Source organism: Antrostomus carolinensis, unplaced genomic scaffold, assembly GCF_000700745.2.
Source record: "Antrostomus carolinensis isolate BGI_N321 unplaced genomic scaffold, ASM70074v2 scaffold33596, whole genome shotgun sequence".
Taxonomy (NCBI): domain Eukaryota; kingdom Metazoa; phylum Chordata; class Aves; order Caprimulgiformes; family Caprimulgidae; genus Antrostomus; species Antrostomus carolinensis.
Window position 1 is genome coordinate 1 of NW_010323064.1, and position 19,152 is coordinate 19,152.

Consider the following 19,152-nt stretch of genomic DNA (forward strand, 5'->3'; position numbering starts at 1 on the left):
TGCCGGGGCTGCTGCTGCTCAGCCTGACCCACAACCGACTGGGGCTGATCCACAGCCGGGCGTTGGTGGGGCTCGAGGCGCTGCAGGAGCTGGACCTCAGCAACAACCACTTAACCATGCTGACCCCTGAAACCTTTCTGCCCCTCACCAGCCTGGCCAAGCTCAACCTTGGCAGCAACAGGCTGGGAGAGCTGGAGCCTGGGGTGCTGAGTGCCCTGCCCCAGCTCCGAGCCCTCCAGCTGCAGGACAACCCCTGGGCGTGCAGCTGCAGCATCCTGCCCCTCTGGCGCTGGCTCAACCAAAACAAGGAAAAAGTGCGAGGTGAGTGCCCGAAGAACCCTGTCCCCAAGCCCCCCACCCACTCCATGATGGCTGGTCACCTTGTTGGGGCTGAGGTAGGACCCAGCACCCTGGCTGCCAGCCGGCCGTGGGCTTGCATGGCTGGTGCCCATGGGGGTACGATGAGGTTCCCCAGGACCCATCCTCAGGCCATGGCAGCTCCTGTGTCTGCTTCAGTGTTTACATCCCTGGGTCTGGTACCTGGTGCCCACCCTTGGTCCTTGGTCACCAGCAGGGATTGCCTGGGGAGCAGGGCTGGGCAATGTCCCAACGACAGGCACCCAGAGCTGTCCCCAGCAGTGGCACCAGTACTGCCATGGTGAGGACAAGGTGTCTGGGCAATGGGCACCTAAGGGGTAAGAAGAACCTGTGTATCAGGGTGGGCATCACCACTGACCCAGCCAGGACTCAGTGTTTCAGCCCCTTCCCCAATGCCTTCATGAACGTGGGTCTCATCCTAGATTTATTCCCCTGTGAACCTTGGTGAGACAGCTCTGCCAGCAAGGTCTCTCCCTCTTCTGCCACCCACTCCTGCTTGCTTCCAGTTTGGATGTGTGCCTGTCACTTGTGCTGGCTGGGACCTTCTGTGGCATCTCCAGGCTGGCTGCTCACTGCTCCCCATGTCTGTCCCCCAGGAATCAGACCCACCACCTTGCCTGTCCCACCTACTGTCCTGCCCCAAACCTATTTTCCAGTGCCCCCTCCAGCACTGTGCCCACCTCCCCATCCCACCCCACTCCCCGGGTTGCAGGATGAGACCTGAACCCTCACTGCTCCCCTTCTTTTACGCTGCCCTGGGTCATCTTGCTCAGCCTGGCCCCTGTCCTCCTGCCCTGGTCCCGTCTGTCCCATACAGACCTGCCATCCCCTCTGTCCTTGACACCTGCCCTGTCACAGCTGCCCACTGTGCCCCTCAGCACTGCTTTTCTCTTCCAGAGAAGAATTTGCTCCTCTGCAGAGTCCCAGAGCAGCTGAACAAGTATCCAATCATGGCCTTCGGGAATGAGTCCTTCACGCAATGTCAGGAGACCTCGCTGTCTGTCCAGCACTACATCACCTTCTTCATCATTGGACCCTTCTCCTTCATGGCCAGCATCTTCTTCTGCACCTTCATGGGCTCCATCACAGTGGTTTACCACAACCTTCGCAGGGAACCCCACTTCTGGAGGAGACCCCGCATCTGCAGGGTCCACTAAGGCAGGGTGACCAGGCTTTAGCCCTGGCCAGGCTGTGGTCCATGCCCTTCTCCAGCTGTCTGCACCCCCCTGTTGCAAACATTTCCCTTGGGACCAGTGAGAGGATGCTCTGCTCTGCCTTTCAGTGCACCCCAGGAGCTGTCTCTGTGTGCCCTCCTTGGGCCTTTGGTGCCCCCAGCTCTCCCCATCTGCAATTCAGTGACCCCAGCAGCCTCAGTGTTCCTTTCCATGCCCTCAAGACTCCTTGGCTTGGTTTTTCCTGCATCCAAATGCCATCTGTCTGGTTTTCTGTGTCCTGATAGTCATTGGTTTGCCTTTTGGTGTGTCCCAGAGCTCTCCACTTGCCTTTTGGTGACCTGAAGATCTCTGGGTGCTTTTGGGGCACTCTAGAATCTCCATGGGACTTCCAGAAAGCCCCAGACCCCTCCATGTGCTGCCCAAGGACAGGGCAGGTTGAAAAATGCTTCTTTTGGTTGTTTTTTCTGTTGAGACTGGGCTGCTGGTGCTGAGAAGGCCCAGCCAACACCCAAGATCCAGGCTGAGGGTGAAGGTTTAGGATGAGGGTTGAAAAGACACAAAGCCTTGAGCTCCCACTGATGTGGGTCAGCAAAGGGGCTGCCAAGGGATGGGGGAGGCTGCACAGTGGTTCCTGCCCCAGTAGATTCTTCTCTAGGCTGAAGCTCATCCAAGGCTGAGATCTAGCATTAGCTCAGTGATGGGAGCAGGGGCAAAAAAGCCCGTGTGGGTTTTCAGCACAGAGTCTGAAGATCTTGCTGCTGCCTCACCTCCTGTCACCCTCAAAAAGGGGCTGGGGCTGCCCCTGCACCTCCCTGTGCTGCCACCTCCTGCCCTTCCCTGCAGAAATGCTTCTCCCCAACATTTCATGGAAATGCTTAGTGAGCATACTGGGAGATGGCCTGGAAGGAGCTGGAGATGTTCTCCAGAGGAAAGCACAAGCTGGGGTGACAAAGGCAACTCTCAAGGAGAAGCAACAGCCCTTTCTGGTGCGAGTTCTTACACATTGCAGGGCCATAAAAGCCACAATGAGATGACTGTGGCCACCAGCCACAATCTCTTGCCCATGCAAGAGCTGCAGGACAAGCCAGGGATGCGGCGGGGGTCAAGGCGGCATCCTTTGGCAAGCTCATGGTGAGGGCTAAATAAATCATGCAGAGAATAAACCAAGTGTCACCTCAGCTGTGTCTTGCTCCCATTTTTATTTTCAAGACATAAACCAACCCAGCGTGTGGCCACACTGCTCAATTCCCACCGGGCTCCTCCTGTGGAACCTCTCCCCAGCAAGGGCTGCGAGGAGCTGGGGGAAGCAGCAGCTCCTCCAGTGCTACCAGTCCAGCACCCAGGATGGCTGCAGGACCTCAGCCAGGATCAGCCCCTTGTACAGCACCTTTCCCAGGAGCAATCCCAGCTCTCCCAGACACTCTCTAGTGCCAGCACTCAGTCCTTCCTGAGAAGGTCTGGTCTTCCTATTTGGAGCTAGGACCTTGCATGTCATCCTGTGTGGCCACCTGAGCCCCGCTCCTCCTCACAGCTCATCCTGAGGCTGAGACCCCCACGGAGGTTGGGCTGGTGGTCTTGGCACATGGGCAGCATGCTGGGAATGAGCAACTGTTTGACAAATCCCTCGGGTCACCTCCCTACGGATGGGCTGATGTGCTGGGACTGCCCCACGTGCCTTCATCCCTCCAGTCAGTCTTCTGTGCCCCAGGGTCAGCCCCACTGGCAGTGCCCCACTGGCTCCCAGGAGCTGGGGAGCTCACTGGCAGGGGACCAACTTCCCCTGAGTGGAGGTAGGTGACAGCCAGCTGGCATGGACCTGACATTTGGACACTTCAGACTGTCTGGTGATGCTAGGCCTGTGCCCCCACACTGGCTGTTCATCAACCTGCCATCCTGAGATGGTGATGCCCCTTCCCCACAGCTCCTGGCCTTTCTCCCTGCTGGTTTTTCCATCCCTCCACCTTTCACTGTTTGCAGACCCTGCAGCAGTGCTGGGTGAGGCTCTGATTCACCACGGGGCTCCCTGCCAGTTTTGCCAGGAGGCAGAGACGGAAAGAGGCACACGGCACTGGAACAAACCACTTCATGATCCAGTCTAGACTTTACTGAGCTCTTGCAAAAAACTTGGTATTAATGTGACATTGACGTATAAAGTAGAATGGGTCCAATTTCTCAGCTGGAGCGAGATGAAATTGATGGAGCCACTGCAAGTCGGTGGGACGATGCTCACAGACCTCAGCTGCCATCTGGAAATCCTGCCTGCAAAGGCTGTCGACCCTCAGGGAGAAGCCCCGTCTGCTCGGCTGGGGCAAGGAGAAGGCAGTTCGTGCTGCTGGGGCTTGGCACCACGTTGTGGCTGGGTTTTCCATGGGGATGTGATGTTGCCCATGCGTGTGCTGTTGCTGCTCAGCACCAGCGTGGCTGGTACCAGGTGCTTCCTTGACACTGGTGTCCCCACAGCTGCTCACAGTGCCCACAAGGAGGGTGCTCAGGGGCGCTGGCACATGGGCATGTACGCTCGAGGGGAGGAAGGTGTAGGGAGGAACCACATCAGCCTCTGCCATTTGGTTCCCTTCTCCTGAACAGGATATGGTTTCCACTTCTCCAGGTTCAGGCAGATGCAGCTACATGAGCTGGGGCTTCAGGGCTGTCGTGGGAGCTGCTGGCAAGCTTGACCTGCAGGCGAGTGCAGCAGGGGAGCTGCCGGGGCTGTCCCAACACTGCAGGGAGACTGGTGGCCACTGGAGACACCGCAGGACACAGCCAACCATGACTGTCCAGCAGCATCTCTCCTTGCATTGCTGGTGCTGAGGCCATGTGGAGTTTGGCTAAAGGTCAATGCAGCCATCCAGAGCCATTTCTCATGGCGAAGTTCCTCACCAGGAGATCCACAGTGTGAGAGCTACATGCTGGCCATGGCCAGGTCCTGGGCATGTCTTCGAGGCAGGGAACTAGGATCTTGGCTGACAGCATGTTCTGAGCTCTGGAGTACCACGTTTGGCACAGGAGCAAAGCTGCAAGGCTGGGGGCACTCCTGCTGCAAACAGACCACGTAGAGGAGCCATGTCATAGCCACGGGCTGATGGGAGGGAGGAACAGGAGGTTCATCCCCTGTGAGGAGCAGCACACATCTTCCAACCCCTTCGGCAGAGGTGGGGGTCACGGCACAGCAGGAACACGCTCCCAACCTGCCAAACTGCGCTGGCTACTCTGGTTGCTCCATAGCACATCACGCTGGAGCCCTGTGGGGTGGTGGGAGACGTGGTGCACACGTCTGTGGGGCCGTGCATGTGCTGAGAAGCCTGAAGCCTGCAAAGTGAAGCACATGTTTGTAGTCGGGCACCAGCTCTTCCCTGCTACTGTGGGAGAACAGGCACCACGTGCCTTTCAAAGTCCTTTCTCCTTGCACGTAGCCAGTCAGTGGCAATATCGATTATCAACAGCACTGGTTGGAAGCAATAATCTCTGTACAGTGAAGTCCAAACCGTGTCCTGGTTCTGCTGTGCGTCCTGGGGCACGAGCATGGCAGCAGGCCTAGGAAGGGAGGGAGATCTACAATGGAGTCACTGTGTATGGATGAAGGATGCTTTCCTCCCGTCTCACCCAGAAGAACCCATCAGTGTCCCTTGAAAGGCAGTCCTGTCTGCGCCTTCCTACTGTGTTGGGTAAGGACTGATGGCCCTCGGGGGAGAAGGTCACACCACAGTGCTGACTGAGGGGTCGGAGAGGTTGAGCTGGCCGGTGATGTCGGTGGGATGATATTGCTGCAACACACAAATACACAGACAAGGAGAAAGAAGTGTTAGGTGGTTCTGGCACTTGCTCCTACATCTACTTACATCCCATGTGTCCCTACAGGATATCTCTTGGGAGGTGATACACCGGCCCAAAACCTGCTGCTGGCTGAGGTCCCCCTCCCAGTGCAATCCAAGCTTGTGCAGAGGTCATTGTGGACACTCTCCAAGCACCCTAAAGCTGGGCAGGGAGGAGACCCAGGAGCGCGGCAGCCGCGTCGCCTGCTGAGCGAACCCCTCCGTGCTGGGAGAGCGACAAGACCAAAGCCTGTGACTCATCAGCCCAGCCCACGGCTGAACCTGTGTTTGGAGGGTCTCTGGCTGGGTTTTGATATCTCTCTGGTACCAGATCAAGCTGTGCTTTGAGGCCAGGGCGTTTCACCTCCTTGCTTGAATGACTCTGCTGTGACTATCTCTTCGTGCAGGTGAGGAGATGTGTGGTGTGGTTGACTTGTGATAAACTGTAGCATCAGTTGCTAATGAGAAAATACAGCTTGTGTCGGGAACGTGGCCTGGATTTGGGGTTCTGCATTCTTTGCAGATGGGGGGGCTCAGCAAACGTCCCCTGGGAGAGACCCCCCCAGCCGCAGTCCCACCAGTAAGCAAATGGGGAGAGCAGAAATACCCTTCAACAGGCAAGGAAAAAAAAAAGTCCTTCCTCCCCAGGTAGGGATTTACAACTGGGCAGTTATTTTCTCCCTTCCTCTTTCCATCCTCCCTTCCTCTCCCAGTTCCTCTCTCCTAACTCCAGACCATGAACTGGAAGCCCTGTCCAGCCCTGCTGCGAGAGCGGGTGGCATGGAGCATCTTCCATTGCTGACTGGGGACCTAAAGGGATGCCGGGGCAGGAAAGGGTCTTGGTGGGTCTCACGTGGTGTGGTGTAGACCCTCTCCAGTGACACTGACCCAGCCCTTGCACTGTGCTACCCAGGAGGGCCACCATTTCACTGTGCTCCCGGGAGGCTCCTTGGTGATGGGATTTTACCCCTTTGGCGTTGGTCAGTGGTGACTGTGGCCCCCACGGTGGCTCTGGCACTGTGGCTAACCTGCGTGGCTCTACACCCCACCTCCTGCCACGGGGGAGGTCTGGGGTCCCCCCGAGTGTGGTGTGGGGGGTCCTCAGGTCTGCCCTGCTCTGCCCACCTTTGTGCTTCACCAGATCCCCTTGGTGGGGAGCAGCTGGGGCGGGAGCCAGCGTGTTCCCATCTCTCCAGTACACGTGCTGGGGATGTGCTGACACCCAGGGAGCATCTCATGGGATCATTCTTTCATTTAGGGGACTGGCTAATATTAAAAAGGAACCTGTTGCCACCTCACTTGCTGAGTGGCAACACCTCGGCCGTCATCCATTCGCACAGAGAACGGCCGAGGCCACCCTGCAGTCGCTCTGCCACCCTAGGGGGGGGGAGATATTTGTCTTTGTCCACCAAAAAAACACCCCTTTCTCCCCCCCACAAAAAAATTGTGAAAAATTAGGATTCCAGTGAAATGCAATCTTTCCTTTCCATAGCAAAATGGAGGCAGGCATGCGCTCGCGGGATGGGGCTACAAAGAGGTAACCGGGAAAGGGGAGAGGCTGGGTGAGTCACTGGGGGGAGAAGAAGGAGGAACTGGAGATACCAAAAGGAACTGGGAGAAGAAAGATCCTTTGTTAAATATCCTGCCTGATGCAAGCGGGGTGGGGTGGGAGGGTGGGAGGAAAAAAAGCGATGTGTGCCTGTGTGTGTGTGTGCGTGTGTCTGGTGTGGCTGGGGCGGGGGGAAAGCTGAGGGTCTAGCAGGGCAGGTTGGGGCGTTCTGGCCTCTCCGCACAGCTCCAGGGATGGGAAACGTTAAAATAAACCAAGCAAAGTAGGGAATCTGGCCAGCAAAATTAAAATACAAGAGCATGGCTTTTTGATTTGAAAGCATATCTCCTCCAATCACAGAGTTATCATAGGGTAACATTCTCATTTACTTTTTTGTTGTTGTTGTTGCATGCATGCAATTTTTAATAATAAAAAGTAAAAAAAGAAAAAAAAAGGAAAATGAAAAAAAAAGCAAGAAAACTGTCATATCAAAACTGTGTTAAAGTAGAACTAAAGCTAGAAGCACATATCAGTAATTTAGGGTAAATTATGTTACAGGGATGGTGCAATTATCCCCAAACCAAACATTATAAAGCCAAGAAATTAATCAATATTAACCGTAGAAGAGACTCAAACATGTTAAGGTATGGAAGTGAAGTGAAGGCACCAAAAACTTTAAATGACAACCAGGAAGAAAATATAGACAAGAACTTAATATGTCTTTAAAAATGACTTCAACCTAATCTGGGCTCATATGGTAGTCCCTGGCTGGTGGAAGATTCTCTGGAAGAATTTTGAGATTTGCTTTTTTTTTCTTTCTTCAGTTAAAAATTAGGATTCCAGCTAAATGCAATCTTGATGTAGAAAATGTCAACTTTCCTTAAAAAAAAAAAAAAATAGTTGCCTTTGACCTACTTTTTGGTTCTTTTGGGTCAAAAAACTAGATACTTTTCCAGCCAAGAAGCGTTTGGCTTTGGGATGGCTGATCCTTCACTGAAAAGGTGAACTTTTCCATGAACCCCCTCATTTCTTGACCAGCTCTGGCACCATCCCCATGGCTCGCAGCTCCGGGCCCTGGCTTGGCGGTGACGTGGGACGTGTGTCATGCTGTGTCTGGGTGGAGGGGAGGACACCCGTGGGCTGGCAGTGTGATTCTGTGGGGTGGAGGGGGTTGATGATGGCTGCAGTGGGTTGGGACTAAGGGACCTGTGCACCTCATTAACGTGTCTGTACGAAATGTGCCGGCTCGGAAAGTGTCTGTGTGGTTTTATGCATCTCACATGGCTTCTGTGGGGTTGCAGTATCGTGGGTGGCTGCGATGGATGGCAGTACGTCAGCTCTGCGAGTGCTATTCGAGTTGCAGGAGCTGCCTATGGGGAACACATGCATCTCCTCCTGGGGCGGTGGGGATGATGTGCCGCGGAGAGGCTGTGCAGCTCGGGTGATGGTGGGCGCTAGGACGTTCAGAGTGGGGTGGTAGCTTCCCAGGGCTGTCTTGGCTCCATGGTGCCAGCCTGTCTCTCTGGCACTCCTGAGGGACCATTCTGCAGGGCTGCAGAGTAGAATCCATTTTTAAAACTCCCGACAACGAAAAGGAAAGAAAGCGAGGCCACCAGGTTTGCGTCTTTCGCTCGTTAGCCAGGAGAGCCCATGGGGCTGGGGTCAGCCTGGCCTTCCAGCCTCATGGGCTCTCAAGCTTCGCCCATCTGAGACCTGGTGTGGGCCCGCGGCTCTGCCGAGCATCGTGAAACAGAGCGCCTCGCTGCTTTCTCATCTTTACAAGGACCCCAGGACACGTGTCCCAACATGCTACGTACTTATGGGGCCTTCCACAGCAGGAGGACATTGGGGTCTCCGAAACCAGGGCTGCTGCGTGGAAGCAGAGGGCACCAAATGGCAGGCTGTGACATGAGCTGGTGGCAGCACCCTCCCACTGGTCATTCACTTCACAGAACAACCAGCAGCTCTGCCCAACATCACGACAAAGCTCGCTTCACCGTGGGCCTCCTGCAATAGCTGGACCTTGGACCTGCTAGCCTCCACCTTGGCTGCGTTGGCTTGGATGTTGGCCTCGCTAGCCTGTTCTTGACCCAACTAGCCTTGGTTCCCTGAGGAACATGTCCTGGGACACTGGCCGTGTCACCCCATGGCAGGCAGATGACTGTGACAGGCTACCATCTTCTGGGATGAGTGGGGCCATCTCCCTCCACAACTCATCTCATGCCAAGAAGAGCATGTCCAGGACCCAAAGCACAAGGAACCCACCAGGCAAGGGAAGGGGAGAACATGGCTCCATTGCTCACCCAATGGACCTCTGATGCAGGTGTCCCATAGACCTGGTCAGCTCAGGGCATTCAGGTGCTCCTACCCTGGGGCAGAGAGGACTATGGATTGGTGTGGTGTAGGGTGGATGCCACACCACAGAGCAGGATCAGGTCCAGGATGCTTCCCTGAACAGGGAGCGGTGTGAGAGGTTCTGGGGTGCCAAATGCCAGCTGCCCCATTGTTCCTGGGTTCTCCCCCTCTCCTGTGCCCACTGTGGGCACTGGTCCCCCCAGGTGTCCACTGCACTGTGATGCTTCTGGTCTCCCAGGACAGGACCCCTTCGTTTCTTAACCGTGGAGTGTTTCAAACACAACACAACAGGGGCGTCAGGACATGCTGAGGGCCCCCCCAAGCAGATCTTTGTGCAATGTTTTCTCCCCTTTTTTCTGTGCATCCCACCTGTCCCTCCTCCTCCTCCTCACTCTTCCCACCTTCACCCACCCCATCTCTGCCTCTTCTACCCCTGGTTGGGGTTCAGGCCACTGGGACACAACCTGTAACCTTCTGGCAGAGCTGCTTGAGGTGTTCTGCAGTGGGGAGCAGTGACCCCAGAATTGGGGGCATCAGTAGGACAAGGTGCCACCTGGGGAGCACAGAGTCAGTGCAGGAGATGACAGGGATGCTCGTCTTCCCCATGGCTTATGAAGGATGAGTGGGAAAACTGTGGGTCCCCCCCATGCCTGCCAGGCTTTGAGGTGACAGCGAGAGGAGCACTTTGTGTGAGACGGTGGCAGCTGAGCCTGGCTGAGGGCTCAGCTGTCCCAGGGCCACGTCCCAGGGGTGCTGTAGGAGCTTCTCGGCATGGAGCCTGCATTGGTGTCAAAGGCAGCCGCCTCTGTTTCTCACGCAGAGCCGTGGCCACGAGACCCCCTGCAATATCACATGCTGCTCCCCGAGGCGCCCCGAGCCTGCGGCTGGGGACGGGCCACCCCATCGTGGGTGACCACAACTCCCCATGCTACCACCGTCCCCCCGTCCCCGCTGTGCCCCACGCCTCGGGCAGCCTGGTGGGGAGCCTGCTCTGAGCAACCCTGGGCAGAAACCCGCCGGTCTCCCTGGAGAAGTGATTTCAGTAAAACCCATCGCGTCGGGAGGTCGGGCAGCAAAATGCAGCGGCCGCTGCCGCACGAGACAACAGAGTAGCCACAGTGCAGAGTGTCATACAACAGACGGCAACATGCAGAGGGACACCGGCTCAGTCTGACAGACCAACAGCCCAACCTGACGCTGAAGAGTGTCTGAAGCTCCAGCATGAGCAGACACGTTGGCACATTTGGAAAACAGCTTGGCTTTAGAGGCAGCTTTGGATATTTTCTCTGGTTATTTGAGAGCAGTTTGACACCGTGGTAGAAAACATAAGTTTGAATCGAGGTTGGGTCTTTAACAACCTTCTCTTTCAAGTCTTTGTTTGACTTTTCTAAGAGCTGCCTTACTGCTGACGATAACCAGAGAGAGCTGTCACTCCTGCGCCGAGGACTACGTCCCGACTGCTAATCGTCACAAACAAAAATCACATGTAGAGAATGTGACACGCATGGCTCTCGGTGAGGTGACACGGTGCCCAAATTAAATCCGGGGTGATCGTTTTTAGGCATACAATGACAAACAGGGACAGGAACACTCAAGAACAGAAAAAAAATAATAATAATAAAAATATATATATAAAGATAAAAAAATGTCATCTGTTTCAAGAGGTCAGCACCGGTAAGGTGAGCGAAGCACAGAGAGGAACATCAGAAATCATCCAGGCAAAAAGAAAACAAACAAACAAACAAACAAACAAAAAAAAGAACCCCAAAACAAAAACTCGGTTGCATCTCCCAACTCATCACAGGACTCCAAGCCACCTCCTGCCTGCCCTCCAGGATCCCAGCATCCTTTCAGGTACACGGGATGACTGACTCACTGACTGACTGACTGACTGGTGACGAACATGAGCTATGCATGTACACTGTCAGCTTCGGGATGGGCGTGTGGCAGTCGATGGGATGGCAGAAGAGAGAAAGAGAGAGAAAGAGAGAGGGCAGAATTGTTCTTCTTCCTCTTACCGTATCCTTGGAGGACCTACGTCTCTTGAAGCTGGAGGCCAGGGTGGAGGTGATGGACCTAAAAGTGGCTTTCTTTTTAGGGTCAGGTTCTGCTCTACCACTTTTTCTATCCTAAAATGAATATGTATAAGTGATTAGATCTCTAGTGTGTTGTTGGAAACGCTAAATCTATTTGAATACTGCCCCGTGTCATGTCCTTCATTTAGGTGAGAAAGCTACTGGAGGTGTCCTGTCACTCCCAGTCCTCCAAGGGCCTCCATGACCCATGGCTACGGCACAGCTGGCACACAGCTATGGGGCCAGCCTCACATCTGGAGTGCTGGAAACCCCTTTGGGGAGTAGCCCGGCTCTCCTGGGTGTCTGCCTCCAGGCTGGCACGGCTGGCCTCGCTTCCTGGGGATGCTCTGCCTGGCTCTGCCCCTCGCTTCCACCGCTAGCCTGGCTAGACCGAGAGGTGAGATGCTGCAGCTACCGCTAAAGAAAAAAAAATAAAATAATAATAATAATAAAAAAAATTGCTCAGGGCCTTTTCTGAGGCTGAATCCTAGTGCCACCAGAGAGAGAGAGAGGACTGCATTGAAAGAGAAGTCATTGTATGAATATTCTGTAAAAAAAACAAAAAAAAATGTATTCAAAAATTTAAATGATGCAGTTGTGCAAAGCCGAACGTGGTTGTTGGTGGTGTGGTTTGTGGTTTGGGTTTTTTTTGTTGTTTTTCCGAAGTAAAACGAGGTCGGTTTTGTTGGTTTTTTGTTTTTGTTTTTTTTAAAAAAAGGGAACTGGAAGAAAAAGAAAAGGTAACAAACAAAAAAATAATAAACAAAGGAAAAGAAAGGGAGGAGGCAAAGCGTTAGCGCTATGATGTCATCGGGGTTGGGATGAACTCAAAGAGAAACAGAACTGAAAAATGTAGGCGTTGGTGTTAGCGAGTCGGACCTGGTTAGCGCAGGCTGGGAGCACCAGCCGCCATGGTGCGGGGGCAGCGAGCCGAGGGGACCGGCCGCGCTCTGCGGCGGGCGCTGACAACGATTCCTCCCCAATTGCTTTCGTGCCAATGAGTGTGACTTTTCCGACGGGGGACGGAGTGACCAGGTCTGGCTCTGCTACCTCACGGGGGTAACCAAAATGTATCCCGCTGGTGCGCAGAGCATGCTCGGGGATACATTTGCTCCTCCTTCTCAGTTCTCTCTTTTGCGGACATGCACAAACGGAAAGGAAAGCAAGATGAATGGAATGAAATGTCTTTTTTTTTCTTCCATGGCATCTCAGGAAATAGCCATGGCAAAACTGTGATTCCCCAAAAAAAAAAGAAACCCATTATTTTTGTTTGTTTGTTTTAACAAATAAATCTTTCCACTTGCCTACCTTCTAGCAATGTACCAGATACTAGTGCTCTGACGTTTCCTCCTGTGGAAAAGTCTTACAATGTCAAACGGCTCTTTACCATGAGGCTGTTTTACCCCCACAGGGCAGCATGCTTTGCTCACAGTCCCACAGACTCTGCCCAAGGACCCAGTGCAGTGTTTTCTAGAAGGTTGGCAAGTGAAAAATGGCAGTGCGACTAGTGTGCTCTGTCCCAGCAGCAGCCTGAACCCCCTCGGTGCTGCTGCTGCTGCTTTTTTTTGGAAGCAAAGGAGAAAAAAAGAAGAAAAAAACATAAAAAAGAAGAAAAAAAGAAAAAAAGATATAGAGAAATGGTTTTTCTGAGACTCTGATCAGTGAACTGAACCCAGCGAGCTCCCAGGATACAGCAGCCCGGCCTCGTGATTCGCCTCGCTGCTCTCGGGCAGGTCGCTCCACCCGGGCAGCCCACCCGCACATCCCAGCCAGTGCCGCTCCCACCGCTCCCAGCTCCTTCTGGGGTTCCCCAGCCTCCTTCTTCTTTTTCATTCACTGGCTCTGCTGCCAACAGCAGGCTCCTTTAGTCTCTTGCTCTTTGAATTACCCATTTACTTCTCCAAGGAAGAAAAACAGCCTGGGTAATTCAGAGAGAGCTTCCGACTGCCCTAAACTGGGGGTTGGGGGGCACCGTGGGGCTCAGACCCAAAAACAGCAGGGTAAGGGATGTGTGAGGCTGATGGCCCACGGACGTGTCCATGGCTAGGTGTCACTGCCAGGCACCACTGACCCTCCTGAGCTCCCCGGCCTGAGTGGCACGGAGGTGTTTGAGGGATGGGAGAAGAAATGACCCACGGAGGGGGTCCAGGGGAGTCCTGGAGCTGACAGGCACCGGCACTGCTGGCTCCCATCTGGGGAGATGTCCTTGTCTCCAAATGACAAGAGCACGCACCACCTCTTTTTGGAGTCAGTCCCAAATATGACAAGGGCTACCACACCCCCAGGGAGCAGGAAGGGAGGGAGGTGATGGAAACCATCCCTGGAACATTTCTCCACCCAAGCCTGGGCAGTGATGCTCAGCAGCAACGGATGCTCAGCACTCTCCTGTGGCTGGAGCCAGGCAGCAGGGCAGAGCACCTGCAAAGGGAGCTGCACCGGCACCACTCGCTCAGTCAAGGCAAGACATGGCTCCAGCACGTGGTCCCCAGCAAAGTCCCCACCCCAAGCAGTGCTGGGGACATTTGGGTCAGGTCTCTGTCCCAGTTGGAGCTGAGCACAACACCTCCCAGTAGAGACAGCATTGGCCAAGGGGAGCTCCTGGGGATAAGGCAGGGACCCTACCCTACAGCTTGCTAGGTGCCCAGTAACACCTGTCTGGAGTGACTGGGGTACAGGGTGAGGGACAGAGGGCCCCATGCTAATCCACAGCTCTGCATTCACGGATTTGGTGAAGGAATGGAAAACGCACCTGTTGGAGATTTGCTCTAAAAACGGTTTGTCCTACCTGCAGGTTTTTCCTCCACACATTAACGGCCGCAAACGCCAGCTGCATCTGCTTCCTCCGAGCATCCTTATGCCTTTTGTAAGCTATTTCTATGAATATTAAAAATATCCCGGCAACAATACCTCCAGCCACCAGCATAAACACACCTGAAATAAGCAGGAAAGTTACAGGGGGCAATGGAAATTGCACCACGACACTTCATTTCCTCTGTATCATGCTCAGCAAAGGGAGCATCTGCCAACCCAGGGTCCCCATGGCCCCCCGCTATCCCCCCACAATCCTGGAGGGCCGGGGAGGGGAACCCAGCAAAGCAGGGCTGGTGCTGCAGGTTGGGCACCCGCAGAGATGGGCAGAAGGGTGATGGGGTGCTGGGTGTCCGTGCAAGGTCCAGTTGGCTGGGCACAGGTCTCCAGCTGTGCTGCAGCGATGCTGGGGACAGGCACGGCATGGTGGGTGCTGTGCCGAGCATTGGGGCAGACCCTGTCCCCTGGGGATATCTGCACCAGAAATCCAGCTCTGGTGCTGCTGTTCAGCTCAACGGGAAGGACAACCAGTTCTTCACTGTGAGGGTGGTGAGACAGTGTCCCAGGCCAGAGAAGCTGTGGCTGGTCCTCCCTGGAAGTGTTGAAGACCAGGCTGGATGAGGCTTTGAGCAACCTGGTCTAGTGGAAGGTGTCCCTGCTGCTGGCAGGGGGATTGGGACTGGATGATCTTTAAGGTCCCTTCCAATCCAAACCAGTCTGGGGTTCTGTGACCGACACCGAGCACTCTATGCTGTCCTCGGCTGGCTCCAACCCTCAGGGCTGACATTTTGGGAGTGGTGTCTTGAGAAGATGGAGCAAAGTGTCCCCTCTCTCAGTGCTTCTGCCCTGGGTACCAATGGACAACCCTCATGCCCCATCACCACGTTGGCTGGGTGGACTAGCAGCGCTGCTTCATTGCAAAGTGACAACCTGTCTGAGGGAACTCACAGTCTTTGCAAAGGGGGACCAAGAAACAAACCCCCTCTGCATGGATTCTCCTCCTCCTGCCCCTGCCCCAGCCCCACTGCCCCAGGGCAGTGGGGCTGCCCCTCGCCACCAGCTCCCTCCTGCAGCAGGGTCCTCGCTCGCCTCCCCTGAGGTGCTGCTCCCCTCTCTCTGCCTTGGCGACAGCTCTGATTTCACCGTCACAGCCGCAGTTTGGCCAGAGCAGAGGGAGGGGAGCAATGGTCAAAGCAGGACAGCCCCACCGATGAGAAAGCCACCCCAGGGAAGGTGGGGAAAGCTTCGTGGATCTGTTTCAGACATTGGTGGGATTGAAGCCCAAAACAGCAGCCTCCCAGCACTTAGGAAAGCACAAACCCAGAAGAAGCAGAGCTTTGTGGCCCAAGAGGAGAGCCCCGGAGAGGAGAATGTCTTGAGCGAAAGCAGGCTACCCAGCGAAGAGTAAGAAAGAGGTTTGCAGAACAAACCTGCCATATTTTCAAAGGTGAGTGTTGCTGGGGCATTGCTACGGGAATCACACTCCTGATACCTCACCCAAGTCTTGTCCAAATCCTCCATGAAGCCGTTCTCGTGGGACCTGAAAGCACAAGGAGACAGGACAGAGTAGTCACTGGGGACCAGCCACAGGCAGCTGGGACACGTGCTCTTTGTGCCTTCATGCCCTCCGTCCCCAGACTCTGCACGTGCCTGGAGCCTACAAACACCCGAGTGATGCTGTGTGTGTCTGTGCACACCTGGCTGAGTGTGTGTGTGTGTGCACACGCGTGTGCATGTGTGGCTTGTGCGTGGAATGCTGCCCAGTGCCACTGCCCCGTGGTTGAGAGCTGGAGGAGCTGGCTGGTTGCTGCCAAAAAGAGTCATCTGTAAGCTTGGTTCCCAAGGAGAGGGATGGAGCTGGCAGATGCAGGCAGTTCTTGGAGAGAGGGTGCAGAGAATTGATGTTGAACCACATCTCCTGGTGTTCTCCTGCATGGTCCCCCCCATCTGCCAGGGCTACTTGGGAGCTCAGGCAAACCTGGAGCTGCCTGGTGATCCTGTCACCCAATCCTGTCTGCTGGTCACCAGCATCAGGGTAGGGGCAAAGGTGCTGCCTGGCAGCTCCCTGCTGTGCCAGTGAGGGTTGGGGCTCCCCAGCAACTTGGTGTCACAGCCTGGGAGGAAACAGTGTCCCCACAGTGCCTGTTTCTGCCTGAGCAACCAGTGGGGATGGAGGTGGGCACAGAGCTCATGTCCCATCACGGGTCCCCCTGCACTCTCCCTCTTGTTCCTGGCACATCCCCAGCAACTTCTTGGGCCACCTGCAGCCCTGGGCTTCCCCATCCTCTCCCAGGAGGACACCAAGGACTCCTGCTGCCTCTCCAGGCTTCTCACATTGTTGTCCCAAATCCCATCTGTCCCACTACCACCCATCCCCATGGTAAGACCACCCCACTGATGAGCTCCCATTGTTCCCCACGCTACCCTGGGTCCTGCCTGTGCCTTCCACATCCTGCCCATCCTCTCTTTCAGGCCTTTCATCTCCACATCTTGGGCAGGACCATGGTGGCTTCTAATCCTGACTCTCCATAAAGTTAAACTTGCATGTCCCCCTCCCTCCACTTGCTGCTTCCCAGCTGCCTGTTCCTCCATCCCCACGTTCCTCTGTCTGCAGCAAGCGTGGCATTTCCAAACTAATACAAGAAAATCTCTTTTTAGCTACGATATCAGACTGACTTGTGGCACCTCAAGCTGCTGGCTAACGCTGGTATAAAGGCCTTAGTTGGACTCAACAAGTATCTCCACCTGACAGGAACCCCTGGAAGATCAAGCCAGGGCAGTTCCACGCTGTCAACCAAGCTGAGCTCACAGGGAGAAGCAGCTCCCCAGAGCCCCTGTCCCCACAGAGGGTTGGAGAATGGGGTAGCAGTGCCTGGCACGAGGCTACTTGCGTGCTAACACGTGCAGCATTTGGGGCAAGCCCCATGCCAAGAGTTGTGTACGGACTTGAGGATGGCCAGGGAGACGTTCTGCTTCCACGGGCTGTCCTTGCGCATCCCGATCCCGAAGCCGGAGCGGAAGAAAAGTTCCCCCGTCGTCACCAGGTCACATTTCTGGGAGGCTTCAAACTCCAGCACCGCCGAGTCCCAGATGAAGGCGTGGAGCTTGCTGGAAACCAAGAGAGGACAGAGAGGTAAGGTTGGGCAGCTCAGTTTGTCTGCAGACACCGTGGGAGCAGCAATGGTGCTCTCGGAGCTAATTTAAACACTAATTAGCATTGGCCTCCTCCCCGCAGGGTCTGTGCTGCTGGAAGGCAAAAGGTTTGGCAGAAGTTTGGAAGAGGAGGTGTGAGGAGTTCATATGAGATCTGAAGCCACCCAGCCTTTCAGAGAAGCAAGTGCAGAGGCCAGAAAGGGAGGCCATGGCCCTGGCCAGGGCTCCAACTGTGCCTTTCCCCACACAGACCTTGTGTTCTTCATCCAGAGACCTGGAACGTCCTAGGACTAGGAAGATCCCACCCAGCACCCACTGGGTAGGTCCCATCAAGCCATGCTTTGACTGCAGCTCCCTCCAGTTTTGCATCAGCCCTGTTTGCTCCACCAAACTGCAGCTCCCTGAAACTCTTCCCAGTGTAGCCAGTCGAGTTGTTGGCCCCACTCACTTGTCCCTCACTGCCTGGATGGCTTCGGCAGCGCTCTCGTAGTTGTGCTTCTCCATGTGTCGGTACATGGTGCTCAGCTCCACCTGCCGTCGGAAGTAGATGTCCACCGAGCTCTGCTTCACCGTGGCATAGATGAACTTATCAGAGGGGTTGCGCAGCTGAAAGGCAAGAGCAAAAGGCTCCTATTTCTTCTGTCCTTCAGCAACCAAACTGGCTCAGCTCAAAGCTGTGTTTCCTCATTTCCCATCTCCTTCAGAGACCTGTTTTCCAGAGAAGACCTTGATCTCCTCAGCAGAGCTGAAGATGCCATGGGGCAGTGGATGCTCTGGAGCCATGGTGGTGGGGCAGGGGATGCCATGGGACAGGGATGCCATGGCACTGAGGATACACAGGCCCATAGATGCCATGGGGCTGGCAGTGCCATGGGCAGAGGACACAGCGGGGTGTGGGATGCTGTGGGTCAGCACTGCTTTGGGGTACATTCCTGCGTGCTTGGACTGATAAGCTGTAGCTGTGTCCTTGCCAGAGCAGGAAATGGATTTGAGGCATGCTGGTATCTGCTGAGAGTATTGACTGCACCGCAGGGACAATTTCATTAGTTATAACTCATCCATAATGAATTGTTTCCTCGTTGGTTAGGACAGGCTCTCCAGGAACTGGCAGGCAGTTTCACTGGGTACATGTTATTTCTGGACAAGTTTTATTCCCGCTGATCCCTCCCCATGTCTGTCCATTCCCACCCAGCACAGGGGCTCAGACCCACCAGCAACAGCCCCTGGAAGAATTCAACTCCCTGGCGGGATCTGGATACCACAAGCTACATTGTATGAGCAAGGAGATACCCACTGGAGGCATCTCCTGCATCTCTGGCCAGAGATGGACAGGGAAGGGGAAAGCAAGTGAGGGGTCATTACCCGAGGGTCATTAATGCCTGTAATTCTCTCCTCAGGCCGGTCTAACACCAGGAAGGCTGCCAGGTTGGCAGTGTATGAAGCCACGATGATCATAGCAAAGCCAGCCCACACCATGCCAAGAATACGGGCAGAGAAGCTCCGGGGAGCACCTGGAGGAAGAGAGGTGAGATCAGACTGGCATGACAGCGGCTTGGCATTGGCCACCAAACCCTCATCCATCCAATATGAGACCAACAGCTGCTGCAGATGTGCACCATCTACCTGCTGTGCCAACAGCTGTGCAAGTAGCTCCTGTGTTACCCAGACCATGAAAAACCCAGCTCCTTCCAGGGCATGGTGTGTCTCACCATGAGTGGATGGGTAACCCTGGGCAGGAGAAGCAGCCCAAGGTGCTGCTGTCCAAGACTCAGGTCAGGGCTGAGGCCACAGGGGAGAGCAGTCCCACCGCGTGCTGTGACGCACCTTCTCCGATGCCGGAGTTCAGC

The 19,152-nt window shown here is 55.0% G+C and overlaps 2 protein-coding genes across 2 annotated transcripts in view; one reads left to right on the forward strand and one right to left on the reverse strand.

Annotated features, from left to right (window-relative positions):
- Nucleotides 1–5: 5 nt before the first annotated feature.
- Nucleotides 6–1,535, forward strand: LOC104526913 (leucine-rich repeat-containing protein 26; the record flags this gene model as incomplete). The annotated part of the gene is made up of 2 exons (XM_010170492.1): nucleotides 6–321; nucleotides 1,276–1,535. Coding segments are annotated over 2 exons (576 nt in total), but the record flags the coding sequence as incomplete, so codon positions are not given.
- A 5,704-nt stretch (nucleotides 1,536–7,239) lies between these two features.
- GRIN1 (glutamate ionotropic receptor NMDA type subunit 1) overlaps nucleotides 7,240–19,152 on the reverse strand; it is a 30,508-nt gene continuing 18,595 nt past the window's right edge. Inside the window, 9 exon segments of the mRNA XM_029085580.1 lie at nucleotides 7,240–8,466; nucleotides 11,288–11,398; nucleotides 12,224–12,475; nucleotides 14,130–14,275; nucleotides 15,583–15,692; nucleotides 17,099–17,260; nucleotides 17,754–17,911; nucleotides 18,668–18,816; nucleotides 19,130–19,152. The exon segment at nucleotides 19,130–19,152 is cut by the window's right edge and continues 26 nt beyond it. Coding sequence (XP_028941413.1) covers nucleotides 8,263–8,466; nucleotides 11,288–11,398; nucleotides 12,224–12,475; nucleotides 14,130–14,275; nucleotides 15,583–15,692; nucleotides 17,099–17,260; nucleotides 17,754–17,911; nucleotides 18,668–18,816; nucleotides 19,130–19,152 — 1,315 coding nt within the window. The 3' untranslated portion in view covers nucleotides 7,240–8,262.